Source organism: Salmo trutta, chromosome 22 (assembly GCF_901001165.1).
Source record: "Salmo trutta chromosome 22, fSalTru1.1, whole genome shotgun sequence".
In the NCBI taxonomy this organism is placed as follows: Eukaryota; Metazoa; Chordata; class Actinopteri; order Salmoniformes; family Salmonidae; genus Salmo; species Salmo trutta.
The window spans coordinates 48,517,708-48,538,905 of NC_042978.1; the positions used below are offsets into that span (position 1 = coordinate 48,517,708).

General features: G+C 44.5%; 1 protein-coding gene across 16 annotated transcripts in view; it reads left to right on the forward strand.

The window, feature by feature from the left end:
* The window catches only part of kif1aa (kinesin family member 1Aa), a 137,642-nt gene that overhangs the window by 25,840 nt on the left and 90,604 nt on the right, over positions 1–21,198 (forward strand). For all 16 annotated transcript variants that reach the window (XM_029708274.1, XM_029708279.1, XM_029708280.1 and 13 more), the window contains exons 3-10: positions 9,643–9,716; positions 10,024–10,206; positions 10,588–10,656; positions 11,922–12,100; positions 16,941–17,052; positions 19,372–19,449; positions 20,214–20,279; positions 20,381–20,477. In XM_029708274.1, coding sequence (XP_029564134.1) covers positions 9,643–9,716; positions 10,024–10,206; positions 10,588–10,656; positions 11,922–12,100; positions 16,941–17,052; positions 19,372–19,449; positions 20,214–20,279; positions 20,381–20,477 — 858 coding nt within the window. The remainder of the gene's footprint in view (positions 1–9,642; positions 9,717–10,023; positions 10,207–10,587; positions 10,657–11,921; positions 12,101–16,940; positions 17,053–19,371; positions 19,450–20,213; positions 20,280–20,380; positions 20,478–21,198) is intronic.

The following is a 21,198-nucleotide window of genomic DNA, read 5'->3' on the forward strand; positions in this document are numbered from 1 at the left end:
TCAGACTATACCCCCCTCTCTGTCAGTGTTCAGACCATACCCCCCTCTCTGTCAGTGTTCAGACTATACCCCCCTGTCTGTCAGTGTTCAGACTATACCCCCCTGTCTGTCAGTGTTCAGACTATACCCCCCTCTCTGTCAGTGTTCAGACTATACCCCCTCTCTGTCAGTGTTCAGACTATACCCCCCTCTCTGTCAGTGTTCAGACTATACCCCCCTCTCTGTCAGTGTTCAGACTATACCCCCTGTCTGTCAGTGTTCAGACCATACCCCCTCTCTGTCAGTGTTCAGACCATACCCCCCTCTCTGTCAGTGTTCAGACTATACCCCCCTCTCTGTCAGTGTTCAGACTATACCCCCCTCTCTGTCAGTGTTCAGACTATACCCCCTGTCTGTCAGTGTTCAGACCATACCCCCTCTCTGTCAGTGTTCAGACCATACCCCCCTCTCTGTCAGTGTTCAGACTATACCCCCCTCTCTGTCAGTGTTCAGACTATACCCTCCTCTCTGTCAGTGTTCAGACTATACCCCCTGTCTGTCAGTGTTCAGACTATACCCCCCTCTCTGACAGTTGTTACAACCAGGCTCAAGATTGTTTGTTACGATGGGAAACCACACACTGAGTAAAGGAATAACAAAATTAATGTATACCATAAATAAAGTAAACACTCACAACAATAATCAGATGAGGCATGAAGGTCAGTAAATTAGCTGTCAACTGCCAAAGTAAACAACGAAATAACCAAAGGTATGCATGGAGAGAAGAATCTCTTGCCAACTGGGGGGTGGGGGCGGGAAACAATGGCTTTATGCCACAGCTTCCACAGGTGTTCTCCATCTGCACTGATGACCCTCCCAGCTCCACCCACCTCTCCTACTCCGCCCACCAATCTCCTGCAGGAAGTAGTCCCACTAAGAGATGGGATGGCGTATCACTGCAGAATGCTGTGGTAGCCATGCTGGTTAAGTGTGCCTTGAATTCTAAATAAATCACAGACAGTGTCACCAGCAAAGCACCCCCACATCATCACACCTCCTCCATGCTTCACAGTGGGAACCACACATGCAGAGATCATCCGTTCACCTACTCGGTGTCTCACAAAGATACGCCGGTTGTAATCAAAAATCTCAAATTTCCACCGGTCTAATGTCCATTGCTCGTGTTTCTTGGCCCAAGCAAGTCTCTTTTTATTATTGGTGTCCTTTAGTAGTGGTTTCTTTGCAGCAATTTGACCATGAAGGCCTGATTCACACAGTCTCCTCTGAACAGTTGATGTTGAGATGTGTCTGTTACTTGAACTCTGTGAAGAATTTATTTGGGCTTCAATTTCTGAGGCTGGTAACTCTAATGAACTTGTCCTCTGCAGCAGAGGTAACTCTAATGAACTTGTCCTCTGCAGCAGAGGTAACTCTAATGAACTTGTCCTCTGCAGCGGAGGTAAAAAAGAAAATAATTTAAAAAAAGATTGTTATCAAAAACACTATTTTAACGTTTTTTGGGATGTTTTCATCCTAATGTTACATAAAACCCTAACTACAACTTGGGAATTTTAGCTAATGTTCTGGGAATGTTCCCGATTTGCTGGGACTCCTCCACCTCCTCTCCTCCTCCCTCCTTCTGATTTCCCCATTCCACCTCCTCTCCTCCTCCCTCCTTCTGATTTCCCCATTCCACCTCCTCTCCTCCTCCCTCCTTCTGATTTCCCCATTCCACCTCCTCTCCTCTTTCTCCTCCGTCTCCTGCTCCTCCTCGCGGCGGAATTGTCACATTGAAAGCTTCAATGATGTCAGACAGTGGTATGCGAGTGCTTTGGAAAGTGTTTGTCCATTTACGTGAGACCTTTGACCTTAGAAGACTTAGCAGACATGTCCCTTGTACGTTTTTATATAATACATGTACCATTTCTGTTATGTCTAAATGTTAACCACCTATATCAGTCAGATATTACTAGAATCTTCTATGGATCTTGTTCGTGTATTTGCTGCCATATGTATGACTGACAAGTTCCAGGTAGAACATATAGGTGTCTTCTTCAATTACTCTATACTCTATCTTTTCCATATGGGATTAGATGTGTGGAGTGAAGAACACACACATACACACACGCACGCACGCACACACACACACACACACACACACACACACACACACACACACACACACACACACACACACACACACACACACACAAGTAGACACGCATGCAGTGCTGAGGACAGGCTGGTCTATACAGGATCACACCGCTATGTAAGCAGTGAGCACTTAGAGCCAGCCACCACAGAGCACTGAATGTGATTAAAAACCCTTCTCTCCCCCGTTCCCTTTCTGCATCCACCACTTCCTCTGTGTGATAAAACCAGGTTAGAGACTGCTACAGCTTCACCACTTCCTCTGTGTGATAAAACCAGGTTAGAGACTGCTACACCTTCACCACTTCCTCTGTGTGATAAAACCAGGTTAGAGACTGCTACAGCTTCACCACTTCCTCTGTGTGATAAAACCAGGTTAGAGACTGCTACAGCTTCACCACTTCCTCTGTGTGATAAAACCAGGTTAGAGACTGCTACAGCTTCACCACTTCCTCTGTGTGATAAAACCAGGTTAGAGACTGCTACAGCTTCACCACTTCCTCTGTGTGATAAACCAGGTTAGAGACTGCTACAGCTTCACCACTTCCTCTGTGTGATAAAACCAGGTTAGAGACTGCTACAGCTTCACCACTTCCTCTGTGTGATAAAACCAGGTTAGAGACTGCTACAGCTTCATTACTTCCTCTGTGTGATAAAACCAGGTTAGAGACTGCTACAGTTTCACCACTTCCTCTGTGTGATAAAACCAGGTTAGAGACTGCTACAGCTTCACCACTTCCTCTGTGTGATAAAACCAGGTTAGAGACTGCTACAGCTTCACCACTTCCTCTGTGTGATAAAACCAGGTTAGAGACTGCTACAGCTTCACCACTTCCTCTGTGTGATAAAACCAGGTTAGAGACTGCTACAGCTTCACCACTTCCTCTGTGTGATAAAACCAGGTTAGAGACTGCTACAGTTTCACCACTTCCTCTGTGTGATAAAACCAGGTTAGAGACTGCTACACCTTCACCACTTCCTCTGTGTGATAAAACCATGTTAGAGACTGCTACAGCTTCATTACTTCCTCTGTGTGATAAAACCAGGTTAGAGACTGCTACAGCTTCACCACTTCCTCTGTGTGATAAAACCAGGTTAGAGACTGCTACACCTTCACCACTTCCTCTGTGTGATAAAACCAGGTTAGAGACTGCTACAGCTTCACCACTTCCTCTGTGTGATAAAACCAGGTTAGAGACTGCTACAGCTTCACCACTTCCTCTGTGTGATAAAACCAGGTTAGAGACTGCTACAGCTTCACCACTTCCTCTGTGTGATAAAACCAGGTTAGAGACTGCTACAGCTTCACCACTTCCTCTGTGTGATTACACCAGGTTTGAGTAGAGAGTAGAGCAAACAGTGATTAAACATTCACACTTAGTAGTCACAGTTGCTCTTTCAGATCAGCTGCTGGGTAAATTGGCTGGCTGTGAGAGGCCCATCCCATCCCAGTTTCCATGACACCTTCTGGTTCTTGGTAGCTGCCAACAGGGGTCACCTGTAGACTGAGCTGTAGCCTACAGTACACTACTCCACTATATAGTCTACTGATGACCAGTCTAACCCTGTAGTGATATCAGAACAACACCAGGGTCTAACCACCTACGCCTGCCAGGCTGTCACGTTTTACCTGCAATAAAGAGCTGTAAAGAACAGCAGTGGTAAAATCTTTATATGTAGTCTGGGCAATCTTGGGAAGTAGAAACAAATGTTGCTTGTGCTAGCTAGTATTACGCTAGAAGTCTATCACAAGAGAATACTGTCTAAGTAATGGTGTCACGCCCTGACCAAGGGCTCTCTATGGTGTTGTAGGTCAGGGCGTGACTAGGGGGTGTTCTAGTCTTTTCATTTCTATGTTGGTGCTCTTGATATGGTTCCCAATTATGATGTTCGTTGTCTCTAATTGGGGATCATACTTAAGGGTTCCCCTGTTCCCACCTGCTTTGTGGGATGTTGTTTTGTGTGTGTGTGTGCATGTTGCACCACGGCTTTCACGTTCGTTGTTTGTTTATTGTTTTTGAAGTTTCACTTTAATAAAATATGTGGAACTATACGCACGCTGCGCCTTGGTCCGCTCATTTCGACGATCGTGACAAATGTATGGTTCTTCTGACGAGACTAGACATCATGAGAGATGACGGGGGGACGACGATGGGGGGGTCTTCTGAATCTATCCTAGAACAATAGTAAAGGACCTTGTGAAGATGCTGGAGGAAACAGGTACAAAAGTATCTATATCCACAGTAAAACGAGTCCTATGTCGATAAAACCTAAAAGGCCGCTCAGCAAGGAAGAAGCCACTGCTCCAAAACCACCATAAAAAATCCAGACTACTGTTGGCAACTGCACATGGGGACAAAGATCATACTTTTTAGAGAAATGTCCTCTGGTCTGATGAAACAAAAATAGAACTGTTTGGCCATAATGACCATCGTTATGTTTGGAGGAAAAAGGGGGAGGCTTGCAAGCCGGAGAACACCATCCCAACCGTGAAGCACGGGGGTGGCAGCATCATGTTGTGGGGGTGCGTTGCTGCAGGAGGGACTGGTGCACGTCACAAAATAGATGGCATCATGAGGCAGGAAAATTATGTGGATATATTGAAGCAACATCTCAAGACATCAGTCAGGAAGTTAAAGCTTGGTCACAAATGGGTCTTCCAAATGGACAATGACTCCAAGCATACTTCCAAAGTTGTGGCAAAATGGCTTAAGGACAACAAAGTCAAGGTATTGGAGTGGTCATCACAAAGCCCTGACCTCAATCATATGGAACATTTGTAGGCAGAACTGAAAAAGCGAGTGCGAGCAAGGAGGCCTACAAACCTGACTCAGTTACACCAGCCCTGTCAGGAGGAATGGGCCAAAATTCACCCAACTTATTGTGGGAAGCTTGTGGAAGGCTACCCGAAACGTTTGACCCAAGTTAAACAATTTAAAGGCAGTGCTACCAAATACTAATTGACTGTATGTAAACTTCTGACCCACTGGGAATGTGATGAAAGAATTAAAAGCTGAAATAAATCATTCTCACTACTATTATTCTGACATTTCACATTCTTAAAATAAAGTGGTGATCCTAACTGACCTAAGACAGGGAATTTTTACTAGGATTAAATGTCAGGAATTGTTAAAAACTGAGTTTAAATGTACTTGGCTAAGGTGTATGTAAACTTCCGACTTCAACTGTACATATGAAGTGGGTAAGACAGCATGCAAACATTATTAAAGTGGTCAGTGTTCAACAGGGTGACCGACAGACATGGCCTGTTTCTGTCTCCCAGACATGGCCTGTTTCTGTCTCCCAGACATGGTCTGTTTCTGTCTCCCAGACATGGTCTGTTTCTGTCTCCCAGACATGGTCTGTTTCTGTCTCCCAGACATGGTCTGTTTCTGTCTCCCAGACATGGTCTGTTTCTGTCTCCCAGACATGGTCTGTTTCTGTCTCCCAGACATGGTCTGTTTCTATCTCCCAGACATGGCCTGTTTCTGTCTCCCAGACATGGCCTGTTTCTGTCTCCCAGACATAGTCTGTTTCTATCTCCTAGCCAACTTTGCAGTGTATATTTTTGTGTGTTATTTCTTGCGTTATTTGCTCAGAACGTTTCTTGCTTTATTACCTTCAGCTAAAAATAGCTTTTGGAAACTAGATAAATGCCGTAGTCAATGGAAGCATAAGAGTGACTAAATAGCGTAATCACAGGTTTTAATCTGGACATTATTTATTGATATCAATAGGCTGCACTTTGTACTGTAAAGTGATTATGAAGACTGTCCAAACTAAATCCTATGGCCAAAATACATTTAAAAGACTGTAAAAATATGTTTTTTTGGTTGAATTTATTTTTATTTTCAACTTCTTGTGCACACTGGAATAGAATTACATATAAAACATGAATTATAGGAACTCTTTGTTCGAAGAAAAAAAAAACAGTGTCTGTTGCCAATGTCTGTTGTGCTAAAAGTTTATTGAGGACTACTTGAATGAGAGGACACGACTGATTGTACAGAACCATTGTGTCTGTGCTGGTAAGGAACTGGAGCCTTGCCGGCACATGAAATCATTTATTAAAAGCATCCCCAGGGAAACCGGAGTGACCCCTGCTGGGGATTGATTCATCTGAGATTGCTGGGCTGCATCCCAAATGGAACCGTTCTCCCTAGGTAATGCACTACGCCTGACGAGGGTCCACCTCTCTATTAGTAGACTCATTGAATGTTTCACAGAGAGAAGGTGAGAGAAACGAAGATATCATCCATCCTTTTGATGGGTGATTGTTTGTGTTAGTGGCAGGGTTAGGGTTAGGGGTTAGGGGTTAGGGGTTAGGGTTAGGGTTAGGGGTTAGGGGTAGGGTTAGGGTTAGGGTTAGGGTTAGTGTTAGTGTTAGTGTTAGTGTTAGTGTTAGGGTTAGGGTTTGTCTCCATGCCTGTGGATTAAGGCTGCTGTGGGGACAGGATGTGCTTGGGGTAGCTGTCTGAGTTTTTATGGGTTCACTGTATGCATGTTTTGTGAAGATATGCGAAGGTTTATTGTATTTTTATCCGTCTCCTTGATCATCCGGTCCAGACTTCTCTAGTTTTGTGAAGGAGAATTGTCTCGGATGCTGCTCTGTGCGTATGTAAAGTATAATCTGTTGTATAAATAAAATTTAGGACGTACGCGGAAGATTAAACTACCAACGGGACATTCAAAAACTGTAACATCTTATGCTTCACGGAGTCGTGGATGAACGACGACATTATGACCATACAGCTGGCTGGTTATACGCTGTACCGGCAGGATAAAACAGCGGCGTCTGGTAAGAAAGACAAGGGGCAGCGGACTATGTATTTTTGTAAATAGCAGCTGGTGCACGATATCTAAATCTCTAGGTTTTGCTCGCCTGAGTATCTCATGATAAGCTGTGGGCCACACTATCTACCTAGAGAGTTTTCATCTGTATTTTTCGTAGCTGTCTACATACCACCACAGATTGATGCTGGCACTAAGATAGCACTCAATGAGCTGTATTCCTCCCTAAGCACACAGGAAAACGTTCACCCAGAGGCAGTGCTCCTTGTGGTCGGGGACTGTAATGCAGGGAAACTTAAATCCTTCTTACCAAATTTCTATCAGCATGTTAAATGTGCAACCAGAGGGGAAAAAAACTCTGGACCACCTTTACTCCACACACAGAGACGCATACAAAGCTCTCCCTCACCCTCCATTTGGTAAATCTGACCATAATTCTATCCTCTTGATTCCTGCTTACCATCAAAATTTAAAGCAGGAAGCACCAGTGACTCGATTAACAAAAAGGTGGTCAGATGAAGCAGATGCTAAGCTACAGGACTGTTTTGCTAGCACAGACTGGAATATGTTCCGGGATTCCTCCAGTGGCATTAAGGAGTACATCAAATCAGTCATTGGCTTCATCAATAAGTGCATCGATGATGTCGTCCTCACAGTGACCGTACGTACATACCCCAACCAAAAGCCATGGATTACAGGCAACATCTGCACTGAGCTAAAGGCTAGAGCTGCTGCTTTCAAGGAGCGGAACTAAAACCCGGAAGCTTATAAGAAATCTGGCTATGCCCTCAGACGAACCATCAAATAGGCAAAGCGTCATTACAAGACAAGATCGAATCGAACTACACGATCGACGGATGTGGCAGGGCTTGCAAACCATTACAAACTACAAAGGGAAGCACAGCCGAGAGCTGACCAGTGACAAGAGCCTACCCACCCTCAGTGACAAGAGAGAGGGTGGGGGGGTTGGGGAGAGAGAGGGTGGGGGGCTTGGGGAGAGAGAAGGTGGGGGAGTTGGGGAGAGAGAAGGTGGGGGAGTTGGGGAGAGAGAGGTGGGGGAGTTGGGGAGAGAGAGGTGGGGGGGTTGGGGAGAGAGAGCTGAATGACTCAAACAATCAAAGTCACCATGACGTCACATTAGAGGAGATTCAATTTCAAGGGAATTATATGATGAGCGAGAGAGAGAGAGAGAGAGAGAGAGAGAGAGAGAGAGACACTATCTATTGAACCTGCTGTCAAGGTTTTTTAATCACATCATCCTCATAATGTAAATTGAAGCGTCTTTTTGTTCATGAAGATGTTCCATTAAGCATTTGACCTATAATGGAGGTCTACTGAGAGCTGTTGTGAAGGCTTTGGTATATACGTAGTATGTTGGTGTTCTCTCAGCTGTGAACCATACTTAATAAAACAAACTGGCTGGTTATCTTCATCATTTCATCCATTGAGTTGAGCTGACTCGTGTTGAGCTGACTCGTGTTGAGCTGACTCGTGTTGACCTGACTCATGTTGAGCTGACTCGTGTTGAGCTGACTCATGTTGAGCTGACTCGTGTTGAGCTGACTCGTGTTGAGCTGACTCGTGTTGAGCTGACTCATGTTGAGCTGACTCATGTTGAGCTGACTCGTGTTGAGCTGACTCGTGTTGAGCTGACTCATGTTGAGCTGACTCATGTTGAGCTGACTCGTGTTGAGCTGACTCGTGTTGAGCTGACTCGTGTTGAGCTGACTCATGTTGAGCTGACTCGTGTTCACCTGACTCGTGTTGAGCTGACTCATGTTGAGCTGACTCATGTTGAGCTGACTCGTGTTGAGCTGACTCGTGTTCACCTGACTCGTGTTGAGCTGACTCGTGTTCACCTGACTCGTGTTGAGCTGACTCGTGTTGAGCTGACTCGTGTTGAGCTGACTCGTGTTGAGCTGACTCGTGTCAAGGTCTCAAGGTCTATTCTCCACAACAAGGTCAACCACCAGGCTACCCGCCGCCCCACACTAGGACTTAGAATGGAGCAATATATTGGAGCATGTGTACTAAGTACAGGGCTAATGTGAATATTCTAACAGGTTTTTTGTTTCTCCCCTATGAACCTAATTCGCTGTCCGTATGTATTGGAATGGGCAGTGTTCTGACAGTGTCCATTCAGTCTAATACACAGACAGGCCTGTTCTGACAGTGTCCATTCATTCAGTAGTAGCCCAGAGCTCCAGAAAATAACAGAAGCTAACAGAAGCTAACGGTCTGTCTGACTGTACTCTTTAAGTGTCCAGAAGGGAACAGTCTGTCTGTAATTGTCCAGAAGGGAACAGTCTGTCTGTAATTGTCCAGAAGGGAACAGTCTGTCTGTAAGTGCTTATGGGAGCAGTGAGCCAGAGACTAAGCACTTTTCCCTCCCTCCCTCCCTCCCTCGAAGGGAGGGAGGGAAGGAAGGAGGGTGGAGGAGAAGGATTAAGGTCTATTCTCCACAACAAGGTCTGTTCTCCACAACAAGGTCCTAGTTGGTAATGTAACTCTTTGTCCCTCCCTCCCTCCCTCTCCTCCTCAATAGTAGTGTACTATGTAGGGAATAGGGTGCCATTTGGGACGCAGTTATTAACTCGGTCGATCGGTGACCCAGCGACCAGATCTAGTTTCACACAGCAGGTTGAATCTCTCACCCTGGTCACCCTCCTCCTGACTCTCCCCTCCCCCCCACCCTCTCTCTCTCTCCGTCGTGTCTTGCAGCCATCCTCAACCCCAAGCAGCCCAAAGAGAACAAGAGCTTCAACTTTGATTACTCTTACTGGTCACATACCTCGGTAAGTACCTGTACCTCTGACTGACCATACCATACCACCCAGGTAGGAGCACAACACATGCTGCTTTTGATTAGAGACTCTGATTAGTGTGGACAGGCACAACAGTCTAGTTGTGCTTTTAGTCAGGTTCATTTTCAAAGCAACCTTGTAGCTACGTCTTGGTTTGTCCTGGTTGACCTTTAAAAAAAAGAAACTCCAGCACACTGGTATTCTAGAACACTCCACAAACAATTCAATTAATCTTTTCACCAACATGTTGTTAAATTTCAATGGTTACCTGACTCACCATGTTTTTGTCTTTCCACAGCCCAAGGACATCAACTTTGCTGGCCAGCAGCAGGTGTACAAGGACATTGGTGAGGAGATGCTGTTCCACGCCTTCGAGGGATACAACGTCTGTATATTTGCTTATGGTCAGACCGGATCTGGGAAGTCCTACACAATGATGGGCAAGCCGGACTTGAAGGACCAGGAAGGCATCATCCCTCTGGTATACCGGATATACTGTTACCTCCACACCAGGGTTGCAAAATTCCAGTAAAATCCCTGGTTTTCCTGATTGGAAGATTCCAGAATCAGGATGGAATAAGCAGGAAATCCTTGAATCCTCCAACCAGGATAAGCTGGAAATCCAGGCAATTTTCAGAAAGTTAATGGAACCCTACTCCAAACCAATCACACACCTAGCTCTCCATACCTCAACATAATGTTACACCAATCCCATCTAAGGTGTTGGAAATGAGTGCAACACATTGGATAATTGTTCATTCAATGCGTCAATGTGTTTTGTATCTGTCCCTGTACAGATAAACCATATATAAATTGATAATAAATATTCACTGCTAACCCTTTACTTTCGTTCTCCCCCTAGATGTGTGAAGACCTCTTCACCAAGTTCAACGACAGTAATAACGACAATAGCAAGTCCTACTCTGTGGAGGTACGTACAGTTATAGTACAAGGCCTCTCAACGTTTTACAGGCTCATAACCAACTATGCTATTTTGTTTGTTTTTTTCGCATTGTTCGTAACTTATTTTGTTCATAATGTTACTGCTGCTGTCTCTTATGGCCGAACAGAGATTCTGGACATCAGAACAGCGATTACTCATCTTGAACTGGATGAAGATGTTTTCTTTAATGAGTCCGATGCGAAGAATATACTGCTTTCTCAAGACCAGGCCCAAATCCCCATCATTTGCGTGAAGAAGAGACGGAGCAAAAGGTCGAGGAGTGCGGGTTGCCTTTTAAGAATTTGTCAGCGAGTAGGTAAACCACCACTACCATCCGTACTATTGGCCAACGTAAAATCATTGGAAAATAAACTGGATGATCTACGTGCGTGATTAGTCCCCTCCTGTACTCCCTGTTCACCCAAGACTGCGCGGCTAAGCACGACTCCAACACCATCATTAAGTTTGATGACACAACAGTGGTGGGCATGATCACCAACAACGATGAGACAGCCTATAGGGAGGAAGTCAAAGACCTGGCCGTGTGGTGCCAGGACATCTACCTCTCCCTCAATGTGAGCAAGACAAAGGAGCTGATCGTGTACTACAGAAAATGAAGGGTCGAACAGGCCCCCATTAACATCGACGGGGCTGTAGTGGAGCGGGTCGAGAGTTTCAAGTTCCTTGGTGTCCACATCACCAACGAACTATCATGGTCCAAACACACCAAGACAGTCGTGAAGAGGGCATGACAACACCTATTCCCCTTCACGAGACTGAAAAGATTTGGCATGGGTCCCCAGATCCTCAAAAAGTTCTACAGCTTCGCCAAGCGGTACCGGGACGCCAAGTCTAGGTCCAAAAGGCTCCTTAACAGCTTCAACCCTCAAGCCATAAAACTGCTGAATAAATGAATCAAAAGGCCACCTGGACTAATTACTTTGTAAATATTTTCTTAACTCCATTTCTTGAACTTTATTGTTGTTTAAGGGTTTGTAAGTAAGCATTTCTGGCTGCACTTCCTTTCACTAGGGCTCTTTCTCAATAAATCTTATCTTCATTCCTTAATCCTCTCTCCTTACTTCCTCAAAAACACATTGGAGGGGTAGAACCAAGGTCCCTTCCTTGCATTTTGAGAAGGATATGAGGAGAGAGGAAACGAGGAACTGAAGAAAGACTAGAAAGACCTAGTTGGTAATGTAACTCTTTGTCGTCGTCCCCTCCCCCCATCCTCCCTCCTCCCTCCTCCTCAGGTGAGCTACATGGAGATCTACTGTGAGCGTGTGCGTGACCTCCTGAACCCGAAGAACAAGGGGAACCTGCGTGTGAGGGAACACCCCCTGATGGGGCCGTACGTAGAGGATCTGTCCAAGCTGGCTGTCACCTCCTACAACGACATCCAGGACCTCATGGACTCTGGAAACAAGGCCAGGTGAGGGGACAGATGTATGGATGGGTGGGTGGTTGGGTGGATGAATGGATGGATGGGTAGGTGGGTGGGTGGGTATTTGGGTGGGGGAATGGATAAGTGGATGGCTGAATGGGTAGGTGGAAGGATGAGTGAATGGATGGGTGGGTGAAATGGTGGAACAAGCTTCCCCCTAACATCAGGACGGCCGAGTCCCTGCCTATCTTCCCGAAAACATCTGAAAACCTACCTCTTCAAAAAGTATCTTGATTAATCCTCACACTTGTCTTTTCTTACAAGCACTGAGTTTGCTGTTAGTTGATTTATTGAGGAAAAGTTTGACTTACTATGATTGTGCTGTGTGGTTGTCTCACATAGGTACCTTATGATGAACGCGCTAAGTCAGTCTGGACAAGAGTGTCTGCGAAATGACTGTCAATGTAATACTGTGCTGAGTTCTGAGTTCAACTGCATACGGGGTGATGGGGTTTCTCAGTAGTTCAAATGGGGTCAATGTTATATATTCTGACTCTTTTCCAAAATCCCCATTAGCAATGGAGCTTAGAAGGAAGCAATATGTTGAGCATGCATCTAAATGGATTGACAGTATAGAGAAGGTTTGGGCCACAGGAGGCTGGTGGCTACTTAATTGGGGAGGATGGGCTTGTGGTAATGGCTGGAGCGGAATAAGTGGAATGGTATCGAAACATATGGTTTCCATATGTTCGATGCCATTCCATTTGCTCCGTTCCAGCCATTATTATGAGCCGTCTGCTTGGGTTTTCTGTATAGTGTGTTACCTTGGACCAGAGACCTACCAGGGGGGGGGGTGCTCTGTCCATAAGGGAATTTACTGCCTGACAAGACTTGAACTGGCAGACCAGAAAAGATTTACATGGAGTTAATTAACCAACACATCAGACACCAGATAGCCACGGAGGTAGCCACGGAGGTAGCCACGGAACTAGGACACTCCAACAGACAAACAGGACAAACATTCATTTGAATGATCATAGATACAAAACAATGATGAATTATTGAAGTTCCAGACTTGTTGGGTGGGTGAGCACTTATCCACGTTCCACGTTGCAACATATTGGAACCGTGTTAGCCCTGCCGATGATAAATTACTCATTAATTAATCAATGAATGAATTGATTTCTCTATACCTGGCAGTTCCGTAACCTTGAAATCTCCGTTAACTTACTAACATGTACCTTCCCGATTTGTAGCTGTACACACCTCCGTGGAGATACAGTTCATGTACCATCCTGATTTGTAGCTGTACACACCTCAGTGGAGATACAGTTCATGTACCAACCTGATTTGTAGCTGTACACACCTCAGTGGAGATACAGTACATGTACCATCCGGATTTGTAGCTGTACACACCTCAGTGGAGATACATCAGTGCTGCTTAGCTCAGTCAGACAGCTCTGTGCTCTGTCTATTCATCCACCCCTCCACTGTGCTCTGTCTATCCATCCACCCCTCCACTGTGCTCTGCCTATCCATCCACCCCTCCACTGTGCTCTGTCTATCCATCCACCCCTCCACTGTGCTCTGTCTATCCATCCACCCCTCCACTGTACTCTGTCCATTCATCCACCCCTCCACTGTGCTCTGTCTATCCATCCACCCCTCCACTGTACTCTGTCCATTCATCCACCCCTTCACTGTGCTCTGTCTATCCATCCACCCCTCCACTGTACTCTGTCCATTCATCCACCCCTCCACTGTGCTCTGTCTATCCATCCACCCCTTCACTGTGCTCTGTCTATTCATCCACCCCTTCACTGTGCTCTGTCTATTCATCCACCTCTCGACTGTGGTGTCAGTATCGAACAGTGTTCTTCCACTTTGTTGTTCTGTCAATACAACAGGAGGAAAAATGGTTGTATTGACAAATGACTCCATTCTCTCTACTGCAACAATCTGATCTGTGTTCTAATGACTCCATTCTCTCTACTGCAACACTCTGATCTGTGTTCTAATGACTCCATTCTCTCTACTGCAACACTCTGATCTGTGTTCTAATGACTCCATTCTCTCTACTGCAACACTCTGAGCTGTGTTCTAATGACTCCATTCTCTCTACTGCAACACTCTGAGCTGTGTTCTAATGACTCCATTCTCTCTACTGCAACACTCTGATCTGTGTTCTAATGACTCCATTCTCTCTACTGCAACACTCTGATCTGTGTTCTAATGACTCCATTCTCTCTACTGCAACAATCTGATCTGTGTTCTAATGACTCCATTCTCTCTACTGCAACACTCTGATCTGTGTTCTAATGACTCCATTCTCTCTACTGCAACACTCTGATCTGTGTTCTAATGACTCCATTCTCTACTGCAACAATCTGATCTGTGTTCTAATGACTCCATTCTCTCTACTGCAACACTCTGATCTGTGTTCTAATGACTCCATTCTCTCTACTGCAACACTGATCTGTGTTCTAATGACTCCATTCTCTCTACTGCAACACTCTGATCTGTGTTCTAATGACTCCATTCTCTCTACTGCAACACTGATCTGTGTTCTAATGACTCCATTCTCTCTACTGCAACACTCTGATCTGTGTTCTAATGACTCCATTCTCTCTACTGCAACACTCTGATCTGTGTTCTAATGACTCCATTCTCTCTACTGCAACACTCTGAGCTGTGTTCTAATGACTCCATTCTCTCTACTGCAACACTCTGATCTGTGTTCTAATGACTCCATTCTCTCTACTGCAACAATCTGATCTGTGTTCTAATGACTCCATTCTCTCTACTGCAACACTCTGAGCTGTGTTCTAATGACTCCATTCTCTCTACTGCAACACTCTGATCTGTGTTCTAATGACTCCATTCTCTCTACTGCAACACTCTGATCTGTGTTCTAATGACTCCATTCTCTCTACTGCAACACTCTGAGCTGTGTTCTAATGACTCCATTCTCTCTACTGCAACACTCTGATCTGTGTTCTAATGACTCCATTCTCTCTACTGCAACACTCTGATCTGTGTTCTAATGACTCCATTCTCTCTACTGCAACACTCTGATCTGTGTTCTAATGACTCCATTCTCTCTACTGCAACACTCTGATCTGTGTTCTAATGACTCCATTCTCTCTACTGCAACACTCTGAGCTGTGTTCTAATGACTCCATTCTCTCTACTGCAACACTCTGAGCTGTGTTCTAATGACTCCATTCTCTCTACTGCAACACTCTGAGCTGTGTTCTAATGACTCCATTCTCTCTACTGCAACACTCTGATCTGTGTTCTAATGACTCCATTCTCTCTACTGCAACACTCTGATCTGTGTTCTAATGACTCCATTCTCTCTACTGCAACACTCTGATCTGTGTTCTAATGACTCCATTCTCTCTACTGCAACACTCTGGGCTGTGTTCTATTCTTCCTCAGTTTACTGCTCCCTGCTCCTTGGGCAGAGATTTATCTTCTCTACAAATTAGCACATTGTCTCTTGTCTCATTAGCTCGAAACTAACAATCGCAATTAGACGGTAGCAGAGCCAGCCGTTGACGAACCGGCTTAAACCACCTCAAATTTTATGTAATGCCCCATCAGGCAGCTGAAAATGTATGTTTTGGTTGCTAGAGAGCGTTTGGGGAAATTTGTTTTAGTGGATCTGTTCTTTGGCTTATCTTGTTGCAATGAATTCCTGCCCCTCGTATAAAACAATTCACCGTGGGGGTTTCTGTGTTTCATTATTAGGATGGATCATAGACTGATCTCAGATGACTCAGCCATTGTTATGGGGTTGTTGTTCTTCTTCTGTCTCAATGCGTCTGTGGTGTTACATCATACAGGATGTTCTGTGGTGTTACATCATACAGGATGTTCTGTGGTGTTACATCATACAGGATGTTCTGTGGTGTTACGTCATACAGGATGTTCTGTGGCGTTGCATCATACAGGATGTTCTGTGGTGTTACATCATACAGGATGTTCTGCGGTGTTACATCATACAGGATGTTCTGTGCATCATACAGGATGTTCTGTGGTGTTACATCATACAGGATGTTCTGTGGTGTTGCATCATACAGGATGTTCTGTGGTGTTACATCATACAGGATGTTCTGCGGTGTTACATCATACAGGATGTTCTGTGCATCATACAGGATGTTCTGTGGTGTTACATCATACAGGATGTTCTGTGGTGTTACATCATACAGGATGTTCTGTGGTGTTGCATCATACAGGATGTTCTGTGCATCATACAGGATGTTCTGTGGTGTTACATCATACAGGATGTTCTGTGGTGTTACATCATACAGGATGTTCTGTGGTGTTACATCATACAGGATGTTCTGTGGTGTTACATCATACAGGATGTTCTGTGCATCATACAGGATGTTCTGTGGTGTTACATCATACAGGATGTTCTGTGCATCATACAGGATGTTCTGTGGTGTTACATCATACAGGATGTTCTGTGCATCATACAGGATGTTCTGTGGTGTTACATCATACAGGATGTTCTGTGGTGTTACATCATACAGGATGTTCTGTGGTGTTACATCATACAGGATGTTCTGTGTGGTGTTACATCATACAGGATGTTCTGTGGCGTTGCATCATACAGGATGTTCTGTGGTGTTACATCATACAGGATGTTCTGTGGTGTTACATCATACAGGATGTTCTGTGGTGTTACGTCATACAGGATGTTCTGTGCCTGTTGTTGAAGTGACACAGGGTCATGGTCATGGGTCATGTTCAGTGGGGCACAAAGGACAAATTACCGTTTCTTATTGGACAAGTCCAGGAAAGGTAAATCCTGTTTCTGTCAGTTTTCTTCAATTTGGTGCCAAGTGAACATGACCCAACATTCTCTTCTTCTCTGCAGGACGGTGGCGGCCACCAACATGAACGAGACGAGCAGTCGCTCTCACGCTGTGTTCAACATCATCTTCACTCAGAAACGACACGATGCTGAGACGGATAACACCTCTGAGAAGGTAGGGGGGAGGAGATCTCACTTCATATTATACAGTACACTGTAGTACAGTGAAGTGCAACCAGGTTTGAATCTCCTTGCTTCCTCTCTCCTCACATTCCTCTTAAAGTCCATGTAGCAGATTTTGGACCCTAACAGATATGTATGTAGTTGTTGCTTTATAAATAAGCAATAAAGCCCGAGGGGAAGTGGTATATGGCCAATATACCAAGGCTAAGGGCTGTTCTTATGCACGATGCAACGCTGAGTACCTGGATACAGCCCTTAGCTGTGGTATATTGGCCATATACCACAAACCCCCGAGGTAGCTTATTGCTATTATAAACTGGTTACCAACGTCATTAGAGCAGTAAAAATACATGTTTTGTCATACCGGTGGTATACGGTCTGATATACAGTACCACGGCTATCAGCCAATCAGCATTCAGGGCTCGATCCACCCAGTTTATAATAACTAATATACGTGGGTTTTATGAGTCACACGTTGGGTGAACATATTGGCTGTAGTAGCCTATTGTACATGGTTTACATGGCTGTGAGGATTTTTCTACAATATGACAACAACATATAGAATGTTTATAGAACAAACATTGAATTTAATCTATTACCTGTGGAAATACGTATTTGAGTGAACATTAGCTAGAAAGTTTTAGTTTGCGGCTATCAGTCTAGTTGGCTAGGTTTAGGATATTTACTAGCCCATACCAGTGACAAACTTAGCTACAGTACCAATTAATAGTTTTGACACACCTACTCATTCAAGGGTTTTTCTTTATTTTGACTATTTTCTACATCGTAGAATAATAGTGAAGACATCAAAACTATGAAATAACACATATGGAATCCTCATGTAGTAACCAAAAAAAGTGTTAAACAGATCAAAATATATTTATATTTGAGATTCTTCAATGTTGCCACCCTTTGCCTTGATGACAACTTTGCACACTCTTGGCATTCTCTCAACCAGCTTCACCTGGAATTATTTTCCAACATTCTTGAAAGAGTTCCCACATATGCTGAGCACTTGTTGGCTGCTTTTCCTTCACTCTGCAGTCCAACTCATCCCAAACCATCTCAATTGGTTTCATCCAGATGCAGCAATCCATCCCTCTCCTTCTTGGTCAAAATACCACTTAGACAGCCTGGAGGTGTGTTAGGTCATTGCCCTCCCGTAGCCACAGAACGGACGATTTACCCAAACGCGCAACCCCACACAAACACCTTGAAAACTTGCTCTATACAGAAACAGTGACTTCCGTCATGGCTAAAACAATTATTTCCCATAAGCTTGTACTCTCTATAGTGTGACAGCATCAGCATTTAGCTACCAACAGTTGGCAGACATGTTTACATTTGGTTAGTATTATATCAGTGTTATTTAGATGGAAGACGTGAGATAAATGCTCTATAGCTAGCTAACGTTAGCAGGAAGGTAGAAAGCTAGTTCATTTATTCCATTTCACTTCCATTCTCACGGTCTCTGCTGGTGCTGCTGGCTGTTTGAGATACTTTTACAAGCCACATTGATGGTAGGGACAGCAGCCACTCTGGCAAGACAACTTCTTGCTGAAGCTCTCCTTCTATTGTTGATAACCGTGGACGTTCTCAGGGATGGAATGATTGACGAGTAGACGCCTTATTCTCACGAACGTATCCCACTTTTTACTACGTTTTTTTTATTTTTATTAATCGTGTGACGGCGACCTTAGGGGTCTTGTAGGATTTTTTCACCCGAAAGTTAGAGTTGATTTGGAGAAAATAACAAACCCAACTTAGAATAATATTATAATAATTTGATTTAAATCAAGTGCTTTTAAGTTACTATTATATGGGTTTCTGGCATTGAGGGAAAATAAGGTGCGACGCTGCCTTTAAAACATCAGAGGGATGTGAGGACGAGAGAAACAGAGAAACAGTATTCTGAGATTCATCCAAAGCTCTCTGTAAAAACTGCTTGAACTCTGTGATTTCAAGGACATAAAAAAAAAATGAATTCATTGCTGTTTTTTTTAATCAGTGCTTGCGTCCGTAGCTCCATCTATCATTTTCAGATTGGTTTAAATTGCTCCAGCCTCATCCCTCTACAGCTGTATATAGGGAAAAAGAGTTACTGGCTGCTATTGGACTGAAAAACTAATTAAGGATTTAGACTTTAAAGCTAATTAAAAAAAGTAACTTGTCGCCCTACCTGTGCCTGTGAGGGCACTTGATAATGTGTCTGTGACATTGTGAAGGAGGGTATCTGCTGCCAACTGTGAGAATAAAGGACTTTAGTCAGCTAATGCATATCCCTGCATTCCCGTTGACGTTTCTGTCACAGGTCAGCAAAATCAGCCTGGTGGATTTGGCCGGCAGCGAGAGGGCCGACTCCACAGGAGCCAAAGGGACCCGGCTCAAGGTTTCTCCCTCCTCCGTCTTTCTCCCTTCTCTGCCTCTTCATCCTGTCTTTCTCCCTCCTCTGTCTTTCTTCCTCCTCTGTCTTTCTCCCTTCTCTGCCTCTTCATCCTCTGCCTCTTCATCCTCCTCTGCCTCTTCATCCTCTGCCTCTTCATCCTCCTCTGCCTCTTCATCCTCCTCTGCCTCTTCATCCTCCTCTGCCTCTTCATCCTCCTCTGCCTCTTCATCCTCTGCCTCTTCATCCTCCGCCTCTTCATCCTCCTCTGCCTCTTCATCCTCCTCTGCCTCTTCATCCTCCTCAGCCTCTGCATCCTCTGCCTCTTCATCCTCTGCCTCTTCATCCTCCTCTGCCTCTTCATCCTCCTCTGCCTCTTCATCCTCCTCAGCCTCTTCATCCTCTGCCTCTTCATCCTCCTCTGCCTCTTCATCCTCCTCTGCCTCTTCATCCTCCTCTGCCTCTTCATCCTCTGCCTCTTCATCCTGTCTTTCTCCCTCCTCTGTCTTTCTCCCTCCTCTGTCTTTCTCCCTTCTCTGCCTCTTCTTCCTCTGCCTCTTTGTTACATAGTTTTCAAGTTTCATGTTTTCTAGTTTTCAGTCTTTGTGTATTGTGTAATGAATACATTTGAATTATTAAAATGTTATATACTGCTCGTAGTGAGTTTTTTGGTGTATCTTTTTTCTTGTGAGGTGATTGAGTTACTTTTGACGATATTATTCTTCGACTTCCATTGAAAAGGCTTTTTGCTTTCCCTTGTCCTTTTACAGGAAGGAGCAAACATCAACAAATCTCTGACCACTCTGGGGAAAGTCATCTCTGCCTTGGCCGAAGTGGTATGGATGAAATATATATATATACACATGGATCATTCATATTTTGTTTTTACAATATAGGCTGGAAAATAAAGTTTCTCTTTTATTATTAACTTTTGTAGGATTCTGCACAAAATAAGAACAAGAAGAAAAAGAAAGTGGAGAGTCACATCCCTTACAGAGACTCTGTGTTGACCTGGCTACTGAGAGAGAACTTAGGTAGGCACCTTTAACTTTACAGAGACTCTGTGTTGACCTGGCTACTGAGAGAGAACTTAGGTAGGCATCTTTAACTTTACAGAGACTCTGTGTTGACCTGGCTACTGAGAGAGAATTTAGGTAGGCATCTTTAACTTTACAGAGACTCTGTGTTGACCTGGCTACTGAGAGAGAACTTAGGTAGGCATCTTTAACTTTACATAGACTCTGTGTTGACCTGGCTACTGAGAGAGAATTTAGGTAGGCACCTTTAACTTTACAGAGACTCTGTGTTGACCTGGCTACTGAGAGAGAATTTAGGTAGGCATCTTTAACTTTACAGAGACTCTGTGTTGACCTGGCTACTGAGAGAGAATTTAGGTAGGCACCTTTAACTTTACAGAGACTCTGTGTTGACCTGGCTACTGAGAGAGAATTTAGGTAGGCACCTTTAACTTTACAGAGACTCTGTGTTGACCTGGCTACTGAGAGAGAATTTAGGTAGGAACCTTTAACTTTACAGAGACTCTGTGTTGACCTGGCTACTGAGAGAGAACGTAGGTTGGAACCTTTAACTTTACAGAGACTCTGTGTTGACCTGGCTACTGAGAGAGAATTTAGGTAGGAACCTTTAACTTTACAGAGACTCTGTGTTGACCTGGCTACTGAGAGAGAACTTAGGTAGGAACCTTTAACTTTACAGAGACTCTGTGTTGACCTGGCTACTGAGAGAGAACTTAGG